The sequence below is a fragment of the Anoplophora glabripennis genome, unplaced genomic scaffold, assembly GCF_000390285.2.
Source record: "Anoplophora glabripennis isolate ALB-LARVAE unplaced genomic scaffold, Agla_2.0 scaffold461, whole genome shotgun sequence".
Taxonomy (NCBI): domain Eukaryota; kingdom Metazoa; phylum Arthropoda; class Insecta; order Coleoptera; family Cerambycidae; genus Anoplophora; species Anoplophora glabripennis.
Window position 1 is genome coordinate 19,049 of NW_019416554.1, and position 18,597 is coordinate 37,645.

Consider the following 18,597-nt stretch of genomic DNA (forward strand, 5'->3'; position numbering starts at 1 on the left):
ATCACTATCTTCTGGGTTCCCCTACATGCCCCAGCTCTGTGTCGGATCTTATGCGAAACACCCTGTATAATTCCAAATATTCGGTGTAATTCCAAAACAAGGGCTGAAATAGCAGTGTTTAAACCTTAAACGTGCCATCGCCATCGTGCTGTTGTTGGTCCACTCTATTGTGGGGTATTTTCACATACACTCCCATTCCCTATTTAAAACTTCCGTTTTACGCAATAAAATGCAACTCCATTATAAAGTTTTTAGTTAACAAATCGTAATGCATGGCCTAATTGAGGTCCGATATAACTTTACGTCGTTAGAAGTCTAACAATAAGCGCGAGAAGTGAACATAGAGCAATGTTTTAATGTAACAGTTTTTTTACCAAAGTTTTATATTAATGTGGGTGGAAAAATTAAAAAGAGGCTGGTTTTTGCGTGGCAATTCATAGTTTTTAATTATTCGTTTAAATAATGTCCAAATAGATAATGTGTGCGCAATTTTCTATTCAATTTATTCTTCAAAGACCTATAGATAATAAGGCTAATATCCATGGCTTCAAATGTGTATGCGGAAATATTTAAAATATGTATTTAACAACATGCGGAAAAACAGAGGGGTAGAGAGAAAGATGGGAATTCAAACGAAACAATTTTATATTTTCTAGAGCTTTATTGTTTGCGTTGAGTTAAACACAAAATAATTAAAATACATGTTTTAATATTAACACAGCTCTGTGAAAATTAAACATATAATTCTCCTAAAATTGGTTGTACAACCGGTGATATAGGTACAAAAAATATTTGTTTTATGCCAGGTCCCGACCTGTAACCTTTTGTATGTAAATAATGGAACGCACAAATTTAAACAACAAAGAAAATACTAAAATTGATATGAATTTTTAATCGCTGTAGATTATGGTCTTTCAATAATTAATACTTATTCCGGGTATAATAAGAAACGTAGTTCTATTTTTCCAAATAAAAATATGCTTGTTGAAACTATTATTAGCTACGAATTTATAGAAACAATGGAGAAAATTGGAGCACTTACAAATAAGCCTCGTTTTATTTGTTGAATTTTCAATAATCGCAGAAGCTAATTTTCAGTACCTTAACGACACCTGGTGTAAGGTAGCAAAAGTTACAACACGTCAATATATCACCTAAAAATTATATTCGAACCTTTAGATTATTATGTATGAACATAGAAATATCCTAATTAAGGATATTGATCCTTCACTTCTGAAATCTGTTGGGATTTGACTGTAATACATCAGCTAGCGTTAGATGGGGTGGACGTTATTAAATCAGAAATATAATTCCTTTTTGCGCTTTCGCTTTCGTAAAAACCCACGCATTTTTCAACTTCTTTGGTTAGTTATAAAAAATATTGAAAAAGTATTTTGTTATTAATGGTGGTTTTTCTTTCAACGTCTAAACTGATTGTGAGTGTTTGAAAAAAGAAAACAACTGTTCCTTAATTGCGAGTCATTGCATTCTCCTACAGATATAACCGTATATTAAAGGAACCCATACACGTTGAAATTTATTCTAGATTAAATCCCATACATGTTCAAACTTAAATTTGCTATTGTAACTTCGTACATTTTAAGGTTTTCAAATAAGTGGAGTACATTTAAATGTGGAAAAGGTTCGTGGATTATTAGCTTATAATCGAAAGAATTACATAATGAAAGGATATTGGTCTTGCCTTAGTAGGCTTTGTTGATTATATTCATAAAAATTGAACCTACTTGTTTCAGGCAGTTCTTATGATTTTTTAGAAAAATTTAGGTTTTATGAAAGCTCACATTATTTATAGTAAAACAAAGATATACTTGTTCTATTCTAAATTGATGTCATTTTTCTGTAGCTGAGTACAACAGAACGTTGCGTTTTTGACAGCATTCTAGTCTAATTATACCTACCTGATGTTTACTAAATTTGTAGCTGTATTAAATATTTTTTACGATTTATTCAAATGTCAACCGACTAATAAAATATGTAAATCTTAGAATACGCAGCTGCAAAATATTTAAATATAAAGGTTGTTCCTTAATTTTATTGCCAAACTTCTACAGCATGTTCTTTGGTCAAAATTAATACACAAAATTCAAATAAACTATGGGTCAATTCTGACTTTAAAAAGTTGTAACTTCTTTTAATAACTTCTAAACCAGTTGAAATATCGGTACCAAATTTTCTATACATTTTTAGTTATTGATGACTCATATAAGAAGCTGACAAAGAAATGGAGTGCATTATCCTCTTTTTCAAAGAAACCTTAATAAAAAAGTTACGAATTCTTTTTAATCTCCGAAAAGTTTTAATTCCATGGTAATTAGAAAAACTGTTGCTGAATATAACACATCAAAGAATTTATATTCTATTCCTAAATAACAAAAACAAGACTTACATTAATTAATTATTATTAAATGTTAAATATGTATCCATAACATAGTCAATATTGTTTTCCCACAATTATTTTTTTATTATCATGTGCGTACAACCCAATGGAGTTTTTAAATAGTCTTATTTAGTTTTTAAAAACACTTATTTGTATGTGAATTTAGTAGTAATGACCATTACTCTTCCATGCTATGGGTCTAAACTTTTTTTAAATTTTCCAGAGAACAAAAAAAGACATATTCTTTACCAAGGTGGTCAAGAAAAAGTCGGTTACATGTAACTAAAACGTGTTTTAGAAAATATATAAAAGCATTGTTAATAGATTAATTTTGGTAAGTTAATTTGAACTTTTTATATCAATTTTGATCAGTAAACACCCTGGAGAAGGAACACCGTATATACAGGGTGTTTTATAAGTAATTTAAAATATTTCAGTGAAATTCTTCAAATTATTTTATGAAAAAAAAGTTTTTATGTATTAACATATGCCCAGAAGCCAAGGGTGAGCGTGTAGGTAATTATTTTAAAAACAATATGCAGTCACTGCGTGTTTTTAATTTCGGAGTTTTTTGTAATATTCATTCACCTGACGTAACATGTCTCTTTAGCATTTGCTGTTTTATTAAATTTATTGTATTATCTTTAATCAAATTACATTTTTATTCAGAATTAAGCCTCAAATAAAATGCTGATAGGCGTCTTTTGTCAGATGATGGACGAGGATTACAGAAAATACTCACAAAATTACAAATTGCAGTGGCGTGCATGTCCCTGGTGAGGTGATTAAATTTCAGTTTCCATTGAAACGTGTCCTCTAATTGTCCAAACAATATCCCTAAGTATTCAGCTTTTCTCCGCAACAATGTATTTTAGCATTTAGCAAAAATAAAACGACATTAAATAAAATACCTACGTTTTTCCAAAAACATATATGGCAAAAGAAATACATAACCGTTTATTTATTCTTATTCACCTTTATTATGCTATAAAAAAATGCCTATACCGAATTTCATTAAATATGTGTAAAATGTATTTATTTTCAAATAATGGAATTTTGTTATACATACTTACGTTTGTAAAAATTTTTTTTACCTATAAAATATTTTTGAGCTTAACTTAGGAACACCCTGTATGAAGAAGAAACTCTTTCATGTTCTGAATGTTAGAAAACTAAGATAGGAAACCGATTCCAATGAACAAATTCATTATTTAAAATTGGAACGGCAAATATTTTTTAATATCCGCAGTTCTCCCTATTATTAAAAAAACTTTCCTAAAAGTCCCATCCCCAACGAGAGCTAATTGTCATCACGTCAGACACTTTAAAAGAGTAGGACGCTAATGAAATTTTGATCCCGAGATAGAATTCTTGCAACACGACACGCTTGTACTGATAATTAATAATAATAATTCACTCATCTTTCTCGTTTAATTGGCGATACGAAGCATATTTATTTTTAAGTCGACTAAAGAAGCGGTGGTGCTAAAATTTAGATTTGGATTAAAATTTAATAATGCCTACATCTAATTATATGTAGATGTTTTAATAAGAATGTCAGGGGTACTGAGACAGAGTGGAATCAAACTGTTCGTCTGCTTTTACCTCTTATACAATTATTACTAAAAAAAAAACAATAATAATAAATACACAGTTTCATTACCTAATAATTTATTTATCGTAACATAGTAATTAGTATTAGACACATTAGTACACTGTTAATGTAGGTATATAATTCAAAGTAATACTGACAAAATATTAAAGAATTACAATAGTTGTGTGTATACATTTCTTCCATAATAAATACAAACGCCAAGACAACTAAAATGTTAATAATATACAAGTCATTCGCTTATGTGATACGGAGACACGGCCTAGCATTAGAAACATGTGACTGCGTTAAAGTAGCACCGCCAGTATATCCGGCCTTTCTGCTGGCCGATATTGCCGTGGCCTCTCCGTTGCAAGTCCATCTGAAAAGCAGAAAGAGATCGATGTAAAAAAATCTGGTTATATGCGTGACAATGCTAACTTGAGGTTCGCCACCCACGACTTTAGTGGGCGACAAAAAAAATGTGGTATAAATCTTGTAAAGCGGGTGAGAAATAAACCAGACAAGCTGATTAGTCCATCCAATTTTCCTACTCGGAAAAGCATAAAGTACCCTTTTTTATTGACTGAATTGACTATTGAATTGAATTTTGTTTTTCTGAGTACGATGTTACCCATAAGTAGGGTCTGTTAAATCATTTTAATTGGAGATAAAGTTATAAAAAAACTTTTAGAAATATGAATTTTTAACAGTAATTACTACAACAAAGTGAGCACCATTTCTGTTTGGTTTTAACCATTAGGTGGACAATCTCATTTTGTAAAATAATACTTTGTACTGACAATTCCACACCTGAATTCCACTCTTGATATACAGGGTGTTTGGTAAGTTGAGGCTATAGCTTCAACTTACCAAACACTAGATTCTTCTATAGCTATAGCTATAGAAGAATCTTTTCTGTACTTTTATATTCAATTAGCTTTAAGTAATTTGTGGACATTGTTTTGGGCTATAAAGCCTGTGTTTGTCCCTTGTCCTTAAATAAATAAATAAATAAATAAATAAATAAATAGTAATGGATATTTGTGATATATTTCCTTAATATACTATATTCCGAAAACGCTTAGTTTCTGGTCTACAGTGTATTAAAGTTTTAATAAAAAAAATGCAGATTTAGAAATATTGCGGAAACCGCTCAAAATATTTTAATGATATTTTACAGGCTTTGACAGTTAACAACAATACATGTTTTACGATAAAAATATTGTTTTCAGTTTCACCAGTAGCGCCTAAAGATTGTTAAAGAAAAAAAATTACACCATTGATTTTTTTAAATAAAAATAATTTTTGAATTCCTTGTTCAATTTGGAAGAGAAAAGGTATCTTGACTGTTTTTCTTATTCGAGTAAAAAAACTAAAATCTATTTATTGCATGGCGTAATTCAGTTTCAATAATTTGAAAAATAGCCGAAATTGTGCACTTAACTGCTTCACACTCAAACACTCAAAGTACAGCTATTATCAATTTTGTCAAACAATTACAAAAACTAGTGCACAGCCAATTTGCTAATTTCTGTTTAGATATTAAATAGTTATTGTAAAACCTGATAAAATTTTTTTAGACTGATCTTGTCAACTGCGAGGAATAATAATTTTTTGTAATAAAACTGGCACAAAAAAAGCGGAGTGCATAATTTCTGCTATTTTTCAAATTATTGAATTAGGTACTCTAAAACGGTGCGTCATAAGAAAAACAGTCGAGATACCTTTTCTCTTCCAAATTGAACAAGGAATTCAAAAATAATTTTTTTTTAAGAAAAATCAGTGGCGTATCATTTTTTTATTTAAAAATATCCAAAGACGTGCCTGTGCGTACGCTACTAGTAAATCTAAAAACAGTATTTTTATCGTAAAACATGTATTGTTGTTAATTGTCAAAGCTTGTAAAATTTCATTAAAATAATTTGAGCGGTTTCCACAATATTTATAAATTTGCATTTTTTTATTAAAACTTTTTCACCCTGTAGATCAGAAACTAAGCGTTTTCGGAATATGGTGTATTAAGGAAATATATCACAAATCACATTCACTATAACCTCCTGCAAGGAATGCATCGATTTACCAAACACCCTGTATAGAGATTCCTAACGAAAATAGAAACAAGTTTTAGAATTATTGTGGTTTATACAGGGTGTGAATGAACTTATGTCAAATATTTAAAGGGGTGAAAGAGGAGCAAAAACTGAGTTAACTGATGTCACAAACTTGTATCGGAAGTTTAAGGTCATAGAAAAAAAAGCTAATTAAAAATGTGTTTAAAACTGTTTTGGAACTGCTGAAATACATGTATTTAACGAGTACTTACAAAAACACTTTTACGAGTTTGTAGGTTTTTTATGAAGCCGGACTGTATTCGAAAGTCAGTTTGTAATACATTGTTGTAGTGATTGCTGTGCTGTTTTTCGAAAGTACATTTAATTGCCGTATTTTCAAGTTTTCTTTTGAAAATGGCGCATTTTGGTAGCAATCGCGAATATTATGATATGCTCATAATTTATGGCGAAGGAAACGATAATGCCCACAGAGCTTATCAAGTGTACCGTGCAAGATATCCTGAACGACATACCCCCACACCGCGAATATTTGTTGCTGTTGCGTAAAGAGTTTTAGACACCGGTGAAGTACAACCGCGTTGCGGGTGGCGACGGTGGCCCAGGGCGACCACTAAGATTCTTCAATGTCGAGAAGATGATTTTAGATCTCGTCGCAGAGGATCCGCATCGTAGCGCCAGAAATATCCCACAGCAAGTAAATATTTCGCATGCTGTAAACACTTTAATTTTGCCTAGACGCTCAGACGCTGTTTCATATCTAGATTTTTTGCAATTTTTTTCTTGTAATACGATTCGAGAGGACGTGGCAATGTTGCAACGCATGCGAGCAAATTGGATACGTCGCGCTGACGCTTGTGTGCAAGCAAATGGTGGATACATCGAACATCTTCTATGAAAATCAGCAATTCTCAAAAAGTGGCTCCTTGGCAATGTTGATGTAAGTTAGATTTTAAAATTACATTTTACTCAACACAAATCCGTGTATTTACCTCATTTTGACATAATGGACATGTGGAAAAAATATTTGACATAAGTTCATTAACACCCTGTATAAGACGTCCCGAAAAGAGAAAGCTATGGTACACCAATTTAGACATATCACTTGGAAATTGGAGTTAGATTCCAAATTAATGTATCCTTAAAAAAGCCTCCTACAAAAATATGCGGGATATAGAAATACAAAGAACATTCAACTTAAAAAATAAATTAGATCACCACTTTTTGGGATACTCCATACATATAAAGGGTAGGTAATAATTGTAAAACATTGTATTGAAGGGTACTTTTCACATGAATTCTCTCCATAATAACTTTGTTTTGATTTCACAACCAAAACAGAGTCAACATCGCACAAACAAGTTTGTATATCTGCATATATTTATAGCAGTGGAAAAATATTCTTTCCTATTCCTATTTAATGGGACTGTCATTACTCTGTTTCGACACCTCTGCACCTTTGAGCCTTAATGGTTTGTAAAAAAGTTAATACTGCAGATAACTCTGTTTTGATACGAAAAGATAAAAACGTCCATATAAATTGTGGCAAGTGTATTGATTTGTTGTTATAATGAGGAAGAAGTTTTATTTTGGTTTTATCGCAGTCAACAAAGGATATACGTAGGATATTCGTTGAAAATACGCACGTTACAAGATTTAAACCAGATACGAACAATAAACTATTATTATAATATTTAGCTTTTTCGATAAACAAATAAACAAAACATTTTTAATAGATTAGGTATACCTAAAACTTTCATCATTTAAAAGTTACAAATACCATATTCATTTCGTCACACTGTATTATGTCAAGTATAATACTTACACGACAATAATAATAAATTTACTTTAAAAAATGTTACTTAATTTAATTCATATTACCGTACACCTACAAAATAAAGGTATAATACCTCTTATCAGATATAACGTAGGAGTTCTTTTAAATATTCATGAAACATTAATCATATCGAAGTCATTTTCATGATCAAACGAAATTAAAGTACGTGCTATTACTTAAATAATTTGATCAGATCTTATTTGCGGATTAGTTTTCCAACTTTCAGAAGACATCGCTCTCTTTTTCGGTTCTTGACATTTGAGAATTTATCATCATGATTGAAACCATTTCGATTGTTCTAGACTTATATGGTCTCCCTATCCAATCTAGGCCCAAATCTTCTCAATATCACTAAAATTATTGTGGTAATAGTTAGGTTTATTGCGTGTCCTGTATCTGCCCCATGCTCCGCAAATGCTGATGTTTCTGGATTGTTTGTTATTCTTCAAGTGGCACTTGTGATCCTTTAATTGCGTTCTAACCTGTCTTCCTCTCTGTTTAAAGTATACTTTTTCCGCATATACAAGAACTGCCGTATACACCAGGGCTGCGTGGTGACGAGACTCGAATATATTTCCGTTTATATTGACTTTCTGTAAACGATATGCCCTATGGGGTGCTGTCCGATTTTCTCTTGACAAAGACATGAAGAAAAGGGAAGGTACCATTTCCTCCATTTCCATCGCAAACCTGATTTCCAGATGTAACCCTCTGAGGTGGTTCAGGAATATTTCTGGTAGATAATAAATATGTCGTCATATCAACACTTTGACTTTAGAGTTGCTGACTTTCTTTTCAAATGCTTCTTTGTATATATTTTCCAAAGAGAAGATTTTGCCTAACTATATGGGAAAGCATTAGAAATTCAGAATAATTTAAATAACAATTTGTGACTATCGAGAAATAGCCAAAGACTACCAACCACGCACCAGAATGCTACAGACAAGATATGTAGCAAATACAAATAGGACTTAACCTCAGTTTCAGAGTTTCTTCTGAAGAAGAGAGCGACATGTCTTTAGAAACTTCAGTAAGTCTAAACCGATGAGGTGGCAACTAACCCTGAAATTGTTCAACGAATGACTGCCACGAAAACCTGCAAAAAAATATCATTTTGTATAGACTTAAAAACTTTTTTACCGATCGTATCTCGTCTGGTGATAGCGCATAATTCTTGTTGGACCTCGGCGACAGCCTGTCCAAGTTGTCGTTATTCTTAAGGGCCTCCTGTCGCTCCTCGTCCTGCATGGCTTCTTTGAGGGCTACCATTAGCCTGTTCACTAGAAGGGCGGTCCTCTTTTTCGGCACGATCATCTGAAAACGTCGAAAATAAATTACTCATCTAAGTTTCACAAAGGGCAGAATTACGCTTAATTTACAGAGATCACAAAATATAAACATGCCAAATATAAAGTTACTTTCTGAATAAATTGGTGTTTGCTTTGGAATGTTTATCCTTAATTTAAAACACAGGTGCGGTACAAGAATAGAAATTTTGTAATTGAAGGTAAACAGTTTATAGAGGGTTCGTTATGCTCACGTGTGTTATATGTTCTAAATACGGTGAAATTTCTACGCAAAATCAACCCGCACAATTCAAGACAAGAGCAATAAATATATTTTATATAAAGTTATACAAGGTGTAACAAAAATAATGAATCTTAAAGGAAAAAAACAAATATAAATAACAAAATTTATTATGAACACCCTATTCTAGAACCTTTAGATTAACATACAGGGCGATTCAGTTGTAATTTTAAAAGAAGATAGAGAAAATGAGGAGAATACAAATACGCGATTAAAAACAATTTAAAATGTATATTTTCGCTGAAAAAAACTGTTTTCAAATCATTATTTAGACCCCTTTTCGAATCGTTCCTGACCGCTGACCTACAAGCTTTATCGAAAGTGAATGTTGAACCTACCGTAAAATTCGGTCATTATTCTAGCTTTTAATATGTTTTTGTGAGCTACAATTAATAAATAAAACTTTTTAGCGAGACATATTATGAATAAATAAGATATTTTTTTATATTTTAAATATTAACAAATATTATATTTGTTAATATAAACAAATTAATTAAAAATCTATATAATATATAAATACAGTGAAGAACTTGTAAATTCAGAAATATCAAAATACTCACAATTTATAATAGTAAAACATTCCTTAGGTATATCTTAAAATATAACACAAAAATAAAAACAAAACAGTATTTAATATAACAAAACACATATTTATTACTAACTTATGCAGAAATTTATTTTATATTTAGTTATTCTTTAGATCTATAATATTGTGGGTATTTTGTCTGCTTTGATTAAGTATATATCGTTTACATTCTCTTTTAAATAAATTTATATTTTTTATTGAAGTATAAGCGGCGATGAATTAAAAATCGTAGGTCCCAGAAAGCTAAGACTCTTCTGGCCTATAATTTTTTGCATAAATTCAATTTTATAACTATGGGTTTTAAATCTTGTACCATAGTCGTGATCAGGTAGTAATAGCCTATTTTTATATAAATAAATACATACACAATAAAAATAATTTTGTCTCAAATGAAGCATTCCTATTTCATTTAATAGTATATCCGAAGGGTACATTATATTTTTATTTAGAATTATTTAAAAAAATGTTTTTGAAGTATGACAAAATCTTTTAGGTGAGAGTTTAATATACCGCCCCATCCTAAAATACCATAAATTAAATGAGGTTTTACAAGTGCATTATTTAGAATCTTCATATATTCAGTATTTAAAATGTTTCTTGTTATAGAAAAGACATATAATAGACCCGAGTTTTTTAGTTACATAATCGGCATGTATATCCCATTTTAGATGTGAATCAATGTAAATTCCTAAATATTTCAAGTTACTAGTTGAATTTATATGTATGGTCTGTCTACCATCCGTTATATCCAGAACACTATATGTTGGTAATTTATTTTTATATGATGAAAACGGAATATAGAATGTTTGCTCAAAATTTATAGTAAGAGTCATATTGTTAAACCTTGTTTTTCAGCGTAGACCAATCAGATTCTGTATAAAATATAACCGTATCATCATCAGCAAAAGAAATTATTTGACTTGAGTTTTCTAAGTAAAATAGGTTATTTACATATATTATAAAAAACAAAGGCCCCAGGACAGTCCCTTGGGGAACACCATATTTAATTGTACTTGGATTACTATATGTATCATTTAAACGTGCATATTGAATCCGTTCCTGTAAATAGGTATGAAATAATTTCAAATTAACTCCACGTATGCCTAGATCTTCTAAAGAGGTAAAAAGTTTTGAGAAGTCGATTGTATCAAAAGCCTTTGCTAGATCTAAGAAAATAACCAGCGAAGGATTTTGTTTATCTAATGAATTATATATGCTTTTTGTTAGACGAACAATTGCATCCTGGGTGGATATGCCTTCTTAAAAGCCGTACTGATTTTTAGAAATAATATTGAATTTTTTTAAATAAGAAGTTAATCTGGATTTTATGACCTTTTCAAATAAATGTATAAGAATAATAATAATTGTTTTCGAATGTTAGGTTATACAATTTACTATTTTTAAGATTTTTTACGTATTCACTACGTTTTATAATTGAATATAAGTTTTTAGTATTACATATTGACTTTTATACTGTTATGACTTCCTCCAATAGATATTTTGAAAGCGTTCAGAGCCGTATTACGGAAAAATTTTAAATCATCGCTAAAACCTTTTTACGCGATTACAATAGGAATATCATCTAATTCAGAATTAAAAATGACTAGATTTTGTCATAAAATTAGCAGCGACGTATTTAAAAAATTAAACCTGATGATGGCCCTTGAAAGACAAACCGTCGGATTGCAGAAATGTTGTCGCCATTGGATAGAGCGAAAAAAGTGGCAATGTAAATATGCAATTTATTTTAAAATTCTTTTCAAATAAAGCCAAAATTTCCAGATATCTCCAGAATTACCCGGAATTTTAAAACTTTCTAAACGGCATGTAGTTAGGTATGAAAAAACAACTTTTTTCTAATTTGAGCCACCCCGTATCTCTTACCGTTTCCTAAATCCTAATGCCATCCCATCCTTATCTTGGACACACTGTAACATATGTGGCACTTACTTTTGACAGTTTTTGACATTTGCTATTAATGCAACGTACACCAGTGTAGTGTAGTTTAGTAGGTATATTTTATATATTTGTGTGTTTAGTACTGCACTTTCTGTTTTTATCTTTTTTTTAATTATTTGACAATTTAGTTTAGTTAGTGCAATGTTTTTGAAATGAAACATACTTTTATTGTACACCAAAATTGGATTCGTCAGTAGACTAACTTCCCAGAGGCGTACAAGTGAAAATTGGGCTATTCTAAGCCTTCTCGCTTGCAAGTGATGTATGAAAAAAATTAAAATATTGTTCGAGTCTTCCATACACGATATGAATATTCATTTCCTTATATAGAATTCCAAACTTAATTTAAAATAATGTTAACTTGCCCCTTTATTTATTAGAACATACTTAAATTCCATCAGACAACATCTTCCACAAAGTTCCCCCAAAATTAAAAAAATAATACGATCCTTTGTGCCAATAAACAGCTCCCTCACCCAACTGGAAAAAAAATTACGGAGACACCCGCAGGTCTGGAACGAACTTAAGTAGCACACCAAGACAGACCGCTACCTATCCACCATGCTTAAAAAAAAATCTCGTCTCTCGTGGGAGGCTAATGCAATTGTGTGCGGGACCCCCTCCCGACGGCTTTTAACCGAGGAACGGTGCACTAATGGCTTGTATTTAGCGTAGGGGATTCTCCCACGGCGCCGCTGTCGAACACGCTGCGAGGCGATTACAGGATCATGCCGCAAATGCGACCCACGGTGAGGTTAACTGACCTTCTGTAATCCAATCGACGTTTCGCCCTCTCCTCTTCGTAATTAACACCGATCGCTGCACTTCTCGCCTCTTCCGGAGTTTAGCCGACGAGGACCGGCAACTCCGAAACATCTAAATTTTTGTGATTCAGTGGAATTTTCATTTAACTGAGGTGGATACGATTGCAATTTTATGGTTTAGTGTATTACGTAGAAATGATGAAAGGTACGCAAATATAAGTTTCTGTTAATTCTCATTGAGTGATTTTATTTTAATACAGAACATACAAAAAAGATTTAAACTTCCTCTAATTTTTGAGAAATTAATTACACGATATCTCATTTTTTTTCATTTATTCGTCTAATATTTTATAATTTAATTCAAACAAACTCATTTTTTAAATCTTATCGGCTTAACCTTGTTCTTAGTAGTTCAGTTACTATAGCCATTATTTTTCGGGAATCAACTCAAGACTAGTTGGGAAACTTTATTTAAACAATGATCAAAGTCATGGAAAATTGGTTTTTTGACTCGCGTAAAAAAACTGTTATTCATAGCGAAAAAAAGTTTATACAAATAAACCTGTAAAATGAGACAAGTCTGATTAAATTCCGATAATGTGTTTCTGCGCGAGAGCTCAAAAATGATCGAAAATGACCTTTTTTCCAATTGCTAATAATTAATGCAATCTTCATCGCAGACACTTGTAATTCAGGCTTTTTTAAGCTCTTTGCACCCTTAATGCATGGTAAAAATTTCAGCCCGAAAGCTTCATTAGTTTGGCATTAGCGGAATTTGTTATCTATAGTCCAATTAAATAAGCCTTTAAATCGAAATTTTGGTCAACTTGCCTGAATTTTTTATATGATTTAGTTTGAGGTAGGTATATTATAACAGTGAGTGAGTTTTGTTGAGCCCCCGGCCAAGAGTGAAAAAAGATAAAACAAAGGGGTTTATCAATATAACTCTAAAAGGGTAAGAGCTAGAAAAAAAAAGTTGTAAAGCATACAATTCTACATAAAAATGGCATCTTGACTTTTTCTTGTACTATTAAAATTAACAGTTAGGGAGGCTAGAAGTTAAGGGAAGATTTCAGAAATTTAAAAAAATCTTAACGAGCAGAAAAACGAATGAATTTTGTATCTACTCTAAAAAATGTAAAGAGACCCGTATTTTTTTATCGGCGGAATATATTTACGAGGTGAAATACACACTTAAAGTTCGCCCCCAAAACAGTTTTTTCAAAATTTCTGGGGTTCTAATCAATATTTTTTATTTATTTATTTATTTATTTATTTATCTTGTTGTGGACAAAAAAGGATTGTATAACAATAGTCAAATAAACATATAATAACTTAACCTAGGACACAACAGCAGAAAAAATTTCCAATAAAGAATAAAAACACTTATCTACTAAAAATAATTTCAGTTTTTGTTTAAATTGAGATATTGTAATCTTATCAGTCTTGAGTTCACTCGGTAAATGGTTATATATCTTAAATCCCAGATAATCTGGTGAATTAGCTGTTATGGTATATTTTGCAAAAGGAATTCGGATATCATAGCATTGTCTGGTATTGATTGTATGTATATCCTTATTCAGAATTAAAGACTCCTTATTATTATATATATACACAGACATTTCAAAAATAAATAATGATACTAACGTAAGAACATTAAAATTCTTAAATATATCTCTACATGTACGATGACTTGGCACGCCAGCAATTATTCTTAAAATACGTTTTTGTATGACAAAAACTGAATGAGACAAGGTAGAGTTACCCCAAAAACATATTCCGTAACGCAATCTAGACTCCACGTATGCATAATATAAATATAACAATTGTTGTTTGTGCAAAATTTCTTTCATAGACTTCATTAAGTAGCTTACTGAACTTAATGTAGATATAAGATTATTGCAATGCATTTTCCAATTTAATGTATCATCCAAAGTAACTCCTAAAAATTTGACACAGTCTGTTTCATCACTGGTAATAGTACAGTTGTTAATATTTGCCGCAACAGACTCGCATTTTTTTTGCCTATTGTGAAATCTAATTAATTTAGTTTTGTCGGTATTTAAATATAAGTTATTACAACTGAACCACTTAGACACATTGTACAATGTATTTTCTAGATTAGTAGTCAGGTCTTTTATTGACTTATTTGAAATAATTAATGATAAATCATCAGCATACATTGTGAAAAAATTATTACCTATCGAACGCTCCAATGAATTTATATAAAGAATAAATAGTACGGGGCCTAGGAGTGAACCTTGAGGAACACCCATGTCAATGGAATTAGATTCAGATTTAAATTCGTTAGTAAAGTCATCACTTGTAGAAGTAATAGACACATATTGTTTTCTATATTTTAAAAAAGTAGAAATCCAGTTTAAAGCAGAACCCCGGACACCATACTTATAAAATTTTTGTAGTAAGTTATCATGCTGTATGCAGTCGAATGCCTTACTAAGGTCACAAAAGATGCCTACGGGGCACTCACCCATGTCAATACATTTAACAATTTCACCGTAAAAAGAATGTATGGCAGTAGTAGTTGAAAATCCTGCCCGAAATCCATGTTGATGAGTGGTTAAAATACTATATTTATTTATAAACGACATTAGTCTATCTAGACAGGCGTATTCAAAAATTTTTGAGAAACCACAGGACACAGTAATAGGCCTGTAATTATTTAATAACTGTGGATTCCCCTTTTTTAGAACAGGAATTATTTTCCCTATTTTTAGTATCTCCGGAAAAACTCCAGTCTGAAATGATAAGTTGATCAAGAAAATTAGTGGTTCTATTAAAGCCGGTAATGCACGTTTTATTAAAAACAAGGGAATGCCATCCGCTCCAGCTGACCTTTTATTTTTTAATTTTTGACTAAGCACTCTAAACAATTCCTGCTCAGTAAACAGAAAAAGAAAAATTGTATTATCCAAAAATACATCAGTTATATTTACTCTACTTGTATAATTTGCAGTATGATGAGAATCACGAATTTTATTTACAACATTCATTGGAGCGCCAGTAAAGTAACTATTAAAAGTTGGAGCAATTTCTAAAGGATTGCCTATTAATTTATTATTACTATGGATAGCTACAATATTCGATCCCTCTTTTTTTTATTAGATAATTCAGAAACAATATTCCACGCAGTGCGTATGGAATTATTGGAATTGCAAATTTTATTTTGATAAAATAGTTTCTTTGTTTCGCGAATTAATATAGTATGCTTTTTTTTATTTTCTTTATAAGTGGAGTCTAAATTGGGATATGTTTGTTTTAAGTAATATAAATCTTTTATATTACAACTAGACTCGATAATTTCATTAGTTATCCACATCTTTTTCTGAACATTAATAGAGCATTTACGCTCAGGAAAAATTAAATTAAAATAATACATAAACAAATCATTAAGACAATAAAAAGCTTCATTCATTTGAGTACAGCGATACAAATCATGCCAATTTTCTTTGGATAGATTATCCAAAAATAAAGAAATATTATCTTCCTTAAAAAGTCGCCCCATAAAGTTTTTTCTACGGGGTTTCAAATCATGATCATCAATCTCTAACCAAACAGACCTATGATCCGAGATAATATTATCAAAGACAGTACAAATACCCTCGTTATTAAAATTTACAAAAATATTATCAATTAAGGTACAAGACGTATTCGTTACTCGTGTTGGCCATCGTACAGTAGGTTTTAAATTAAAATTAGACAAAACATTACACAGATTCATAAAATCTACATTGTTAAATGCGTCAAAATTAAAATCACCGCAAACTATTGCATTAGTGGTAGGTTTAATTAGATAATCTAACAGGTCACATATTTTGTTAAAAAATGTGAATTTGTCTCCAGATGGAGCCCTATAACAATTAATAATAAATGTTTTCTTGTTATCTGATTGAAACGATGCAACGCAATACTCAAAATCTGATTCAGTGCATTCAATATTAACTTTAACCGTCTTTGCCTCTAAATGTTTCTTTTATATATTTATATTTGTCAATATGTATTGTGTCAATTACTTCTAATTTAACACCAATCTCAACTAAACATAAGAAATTTACATTAGGATAATTACAGGTTTCTTCTAGTAGCATATTAATCTTATCTATATTTAAAGTATTTACGTTAATCAGAAGAAGATTAGGATTAAATATTAACCTGTTATCAGGGGCCCCTTCCTCGGAATCGATAAAAAACGGTTGATGCAGGATCCATAAGGCCATATGTCAGGATTCATAGCCATCTTAAAGTGCTCTTTTAAAATGGACACTTTAAAAGAAGCATATACACCAGGATGCTTTGCCGTAATCTCCTCACATTGCACTTCTGGGAAGTGAGGCTTTAGTAGTTGAATCATATCGGCCACAGTATTAGAGGGGTCCACCCTGTATACATGTAGATCAACCAGACGTGGTACACCTTTTACAGTTAAGACGTTTTTGTTATTTCCAATTACAGTGGATTTAGATTTCTGAGGTCCCGACCGTCTATTTTTTTTGTATACCCATTCATTGTTTTTATGTTCAAATGTTTCAATAGAAGCATTATCACCATTTCTACTAGCCATTATGTCAGAATTCCTATTCAAGTTAATATACTTGTTTAACTTTACACGAGTTTCAGCTTGCATAATTGCATTTGATACATCCTTGTCCTTAACATTGTTATTGTTTCCCCTTTCTTTGGAGCTATCTATAAGTTTACTATTTACATTTTTTGAGGAATTTGGAATGGATTTATCAGCTTGACGAGGTTTTTGTGTTACTACTTCTTCAGGCAACTGCTTCTTTTGCGTGCAAACCCTCACTACACAATTACACGAATTAATCACTTCAATTTGTTTATTTAGCAACTGGATTTTCTCACGCAATTCCACAATTATAGCATCTTTCAGCCCAATGACATAATTAAATATATGAATATCCACTTTTTTGTCTTCGCCCGAAATAGCACTTACAGCGTCAAAGAAAGCTGCATTATCAGAATGTACCTCATTTTCACAACATCTCACCGTGTTGCTGTCCAAAATTTCCACATTTAGCAACTTCGCACAACTTAAGTGAAAACTAGTACCACAGTTTAAACATTTAAGACCATTAACAGGCTTTGATTTACACCTTTTACACGAGGAACTACTTTCAGCGTTAACCTCAGTCGGCGCCATCATTCAATATTTTGAAATGAAACAAAATGGAAATTACTTACTGATGAAAAAACAAATATTTCGCAAATGATTCCGTGTTTGGGGTTGCTACCCTTATTTTTTATTTCAGAAAAACTGTATTTTTTATTTATAAAAAATCATATTTACTCAAAAAGACTTAAAAATTTGATTTATGTAAACAAATTGACAAAATTAAATTGACCTGTTTCGGGGTTTTCGTTAAAATCTCTGTTGAAGGGGGTGAACAACAAATTTGAAATTGTTATAACTTTCTTATTATAAACTAAAAAATATATCTATTTCTCTGAAAAGAAAGGTTACATTTTTTAGAGTAGATCGAAAAAAAATTACAAAATTCATTCATTTTTCTGCTTATGATTTTTTTAAATTTCTGAAATCTTCCCTTAACTTCTAGCCTCCCTAACTCTGTTAATTTTAATAATATAAGAAAAAGTCAAGAGATCATTTTAATGTAGAAATGTATGCTTTACAATTTTTATACGAAACTACGAAACTTTTTTTCTAGCCCTTACCCGTTTTGAGTTATCTTGAAAAACCCATTGTTTTAACTTTTTTTACACTTGGCCGGGAGTTGAAGAAAAAAATACTATCATTTATTGTTAT

General features: G+C 31.0%; 1 protein-coding gene across 1 annotated transcript in view; it reads right to left on the bottom strand.

The window, feature by feature from the left end:
• Positions 1 to 4,278: 4,278 nt before the first annotated feature.
• LOC108910605 overlaps positions 4,279 to 18,597 on the bottom strand; it is a 64,731-nt gene continuing 50,412 nt past the window's right edge. The window contains exons 2-3 of the mRNA XM_018715277.1: positions 9,039 to 9,212; positions 4,279 to 4,371 (exon numbers count right to left, since the gene is read on the bottom strand). Coding sequence (XP_018570793.1) covers positions 4,279 to 4,371; positions 9,039 to 9,212 — 267 coding nt within the window. The remainder of the gene's footprint in view (positions 4,372 to 9,038; positions 9,213 to 18,597) is intronic.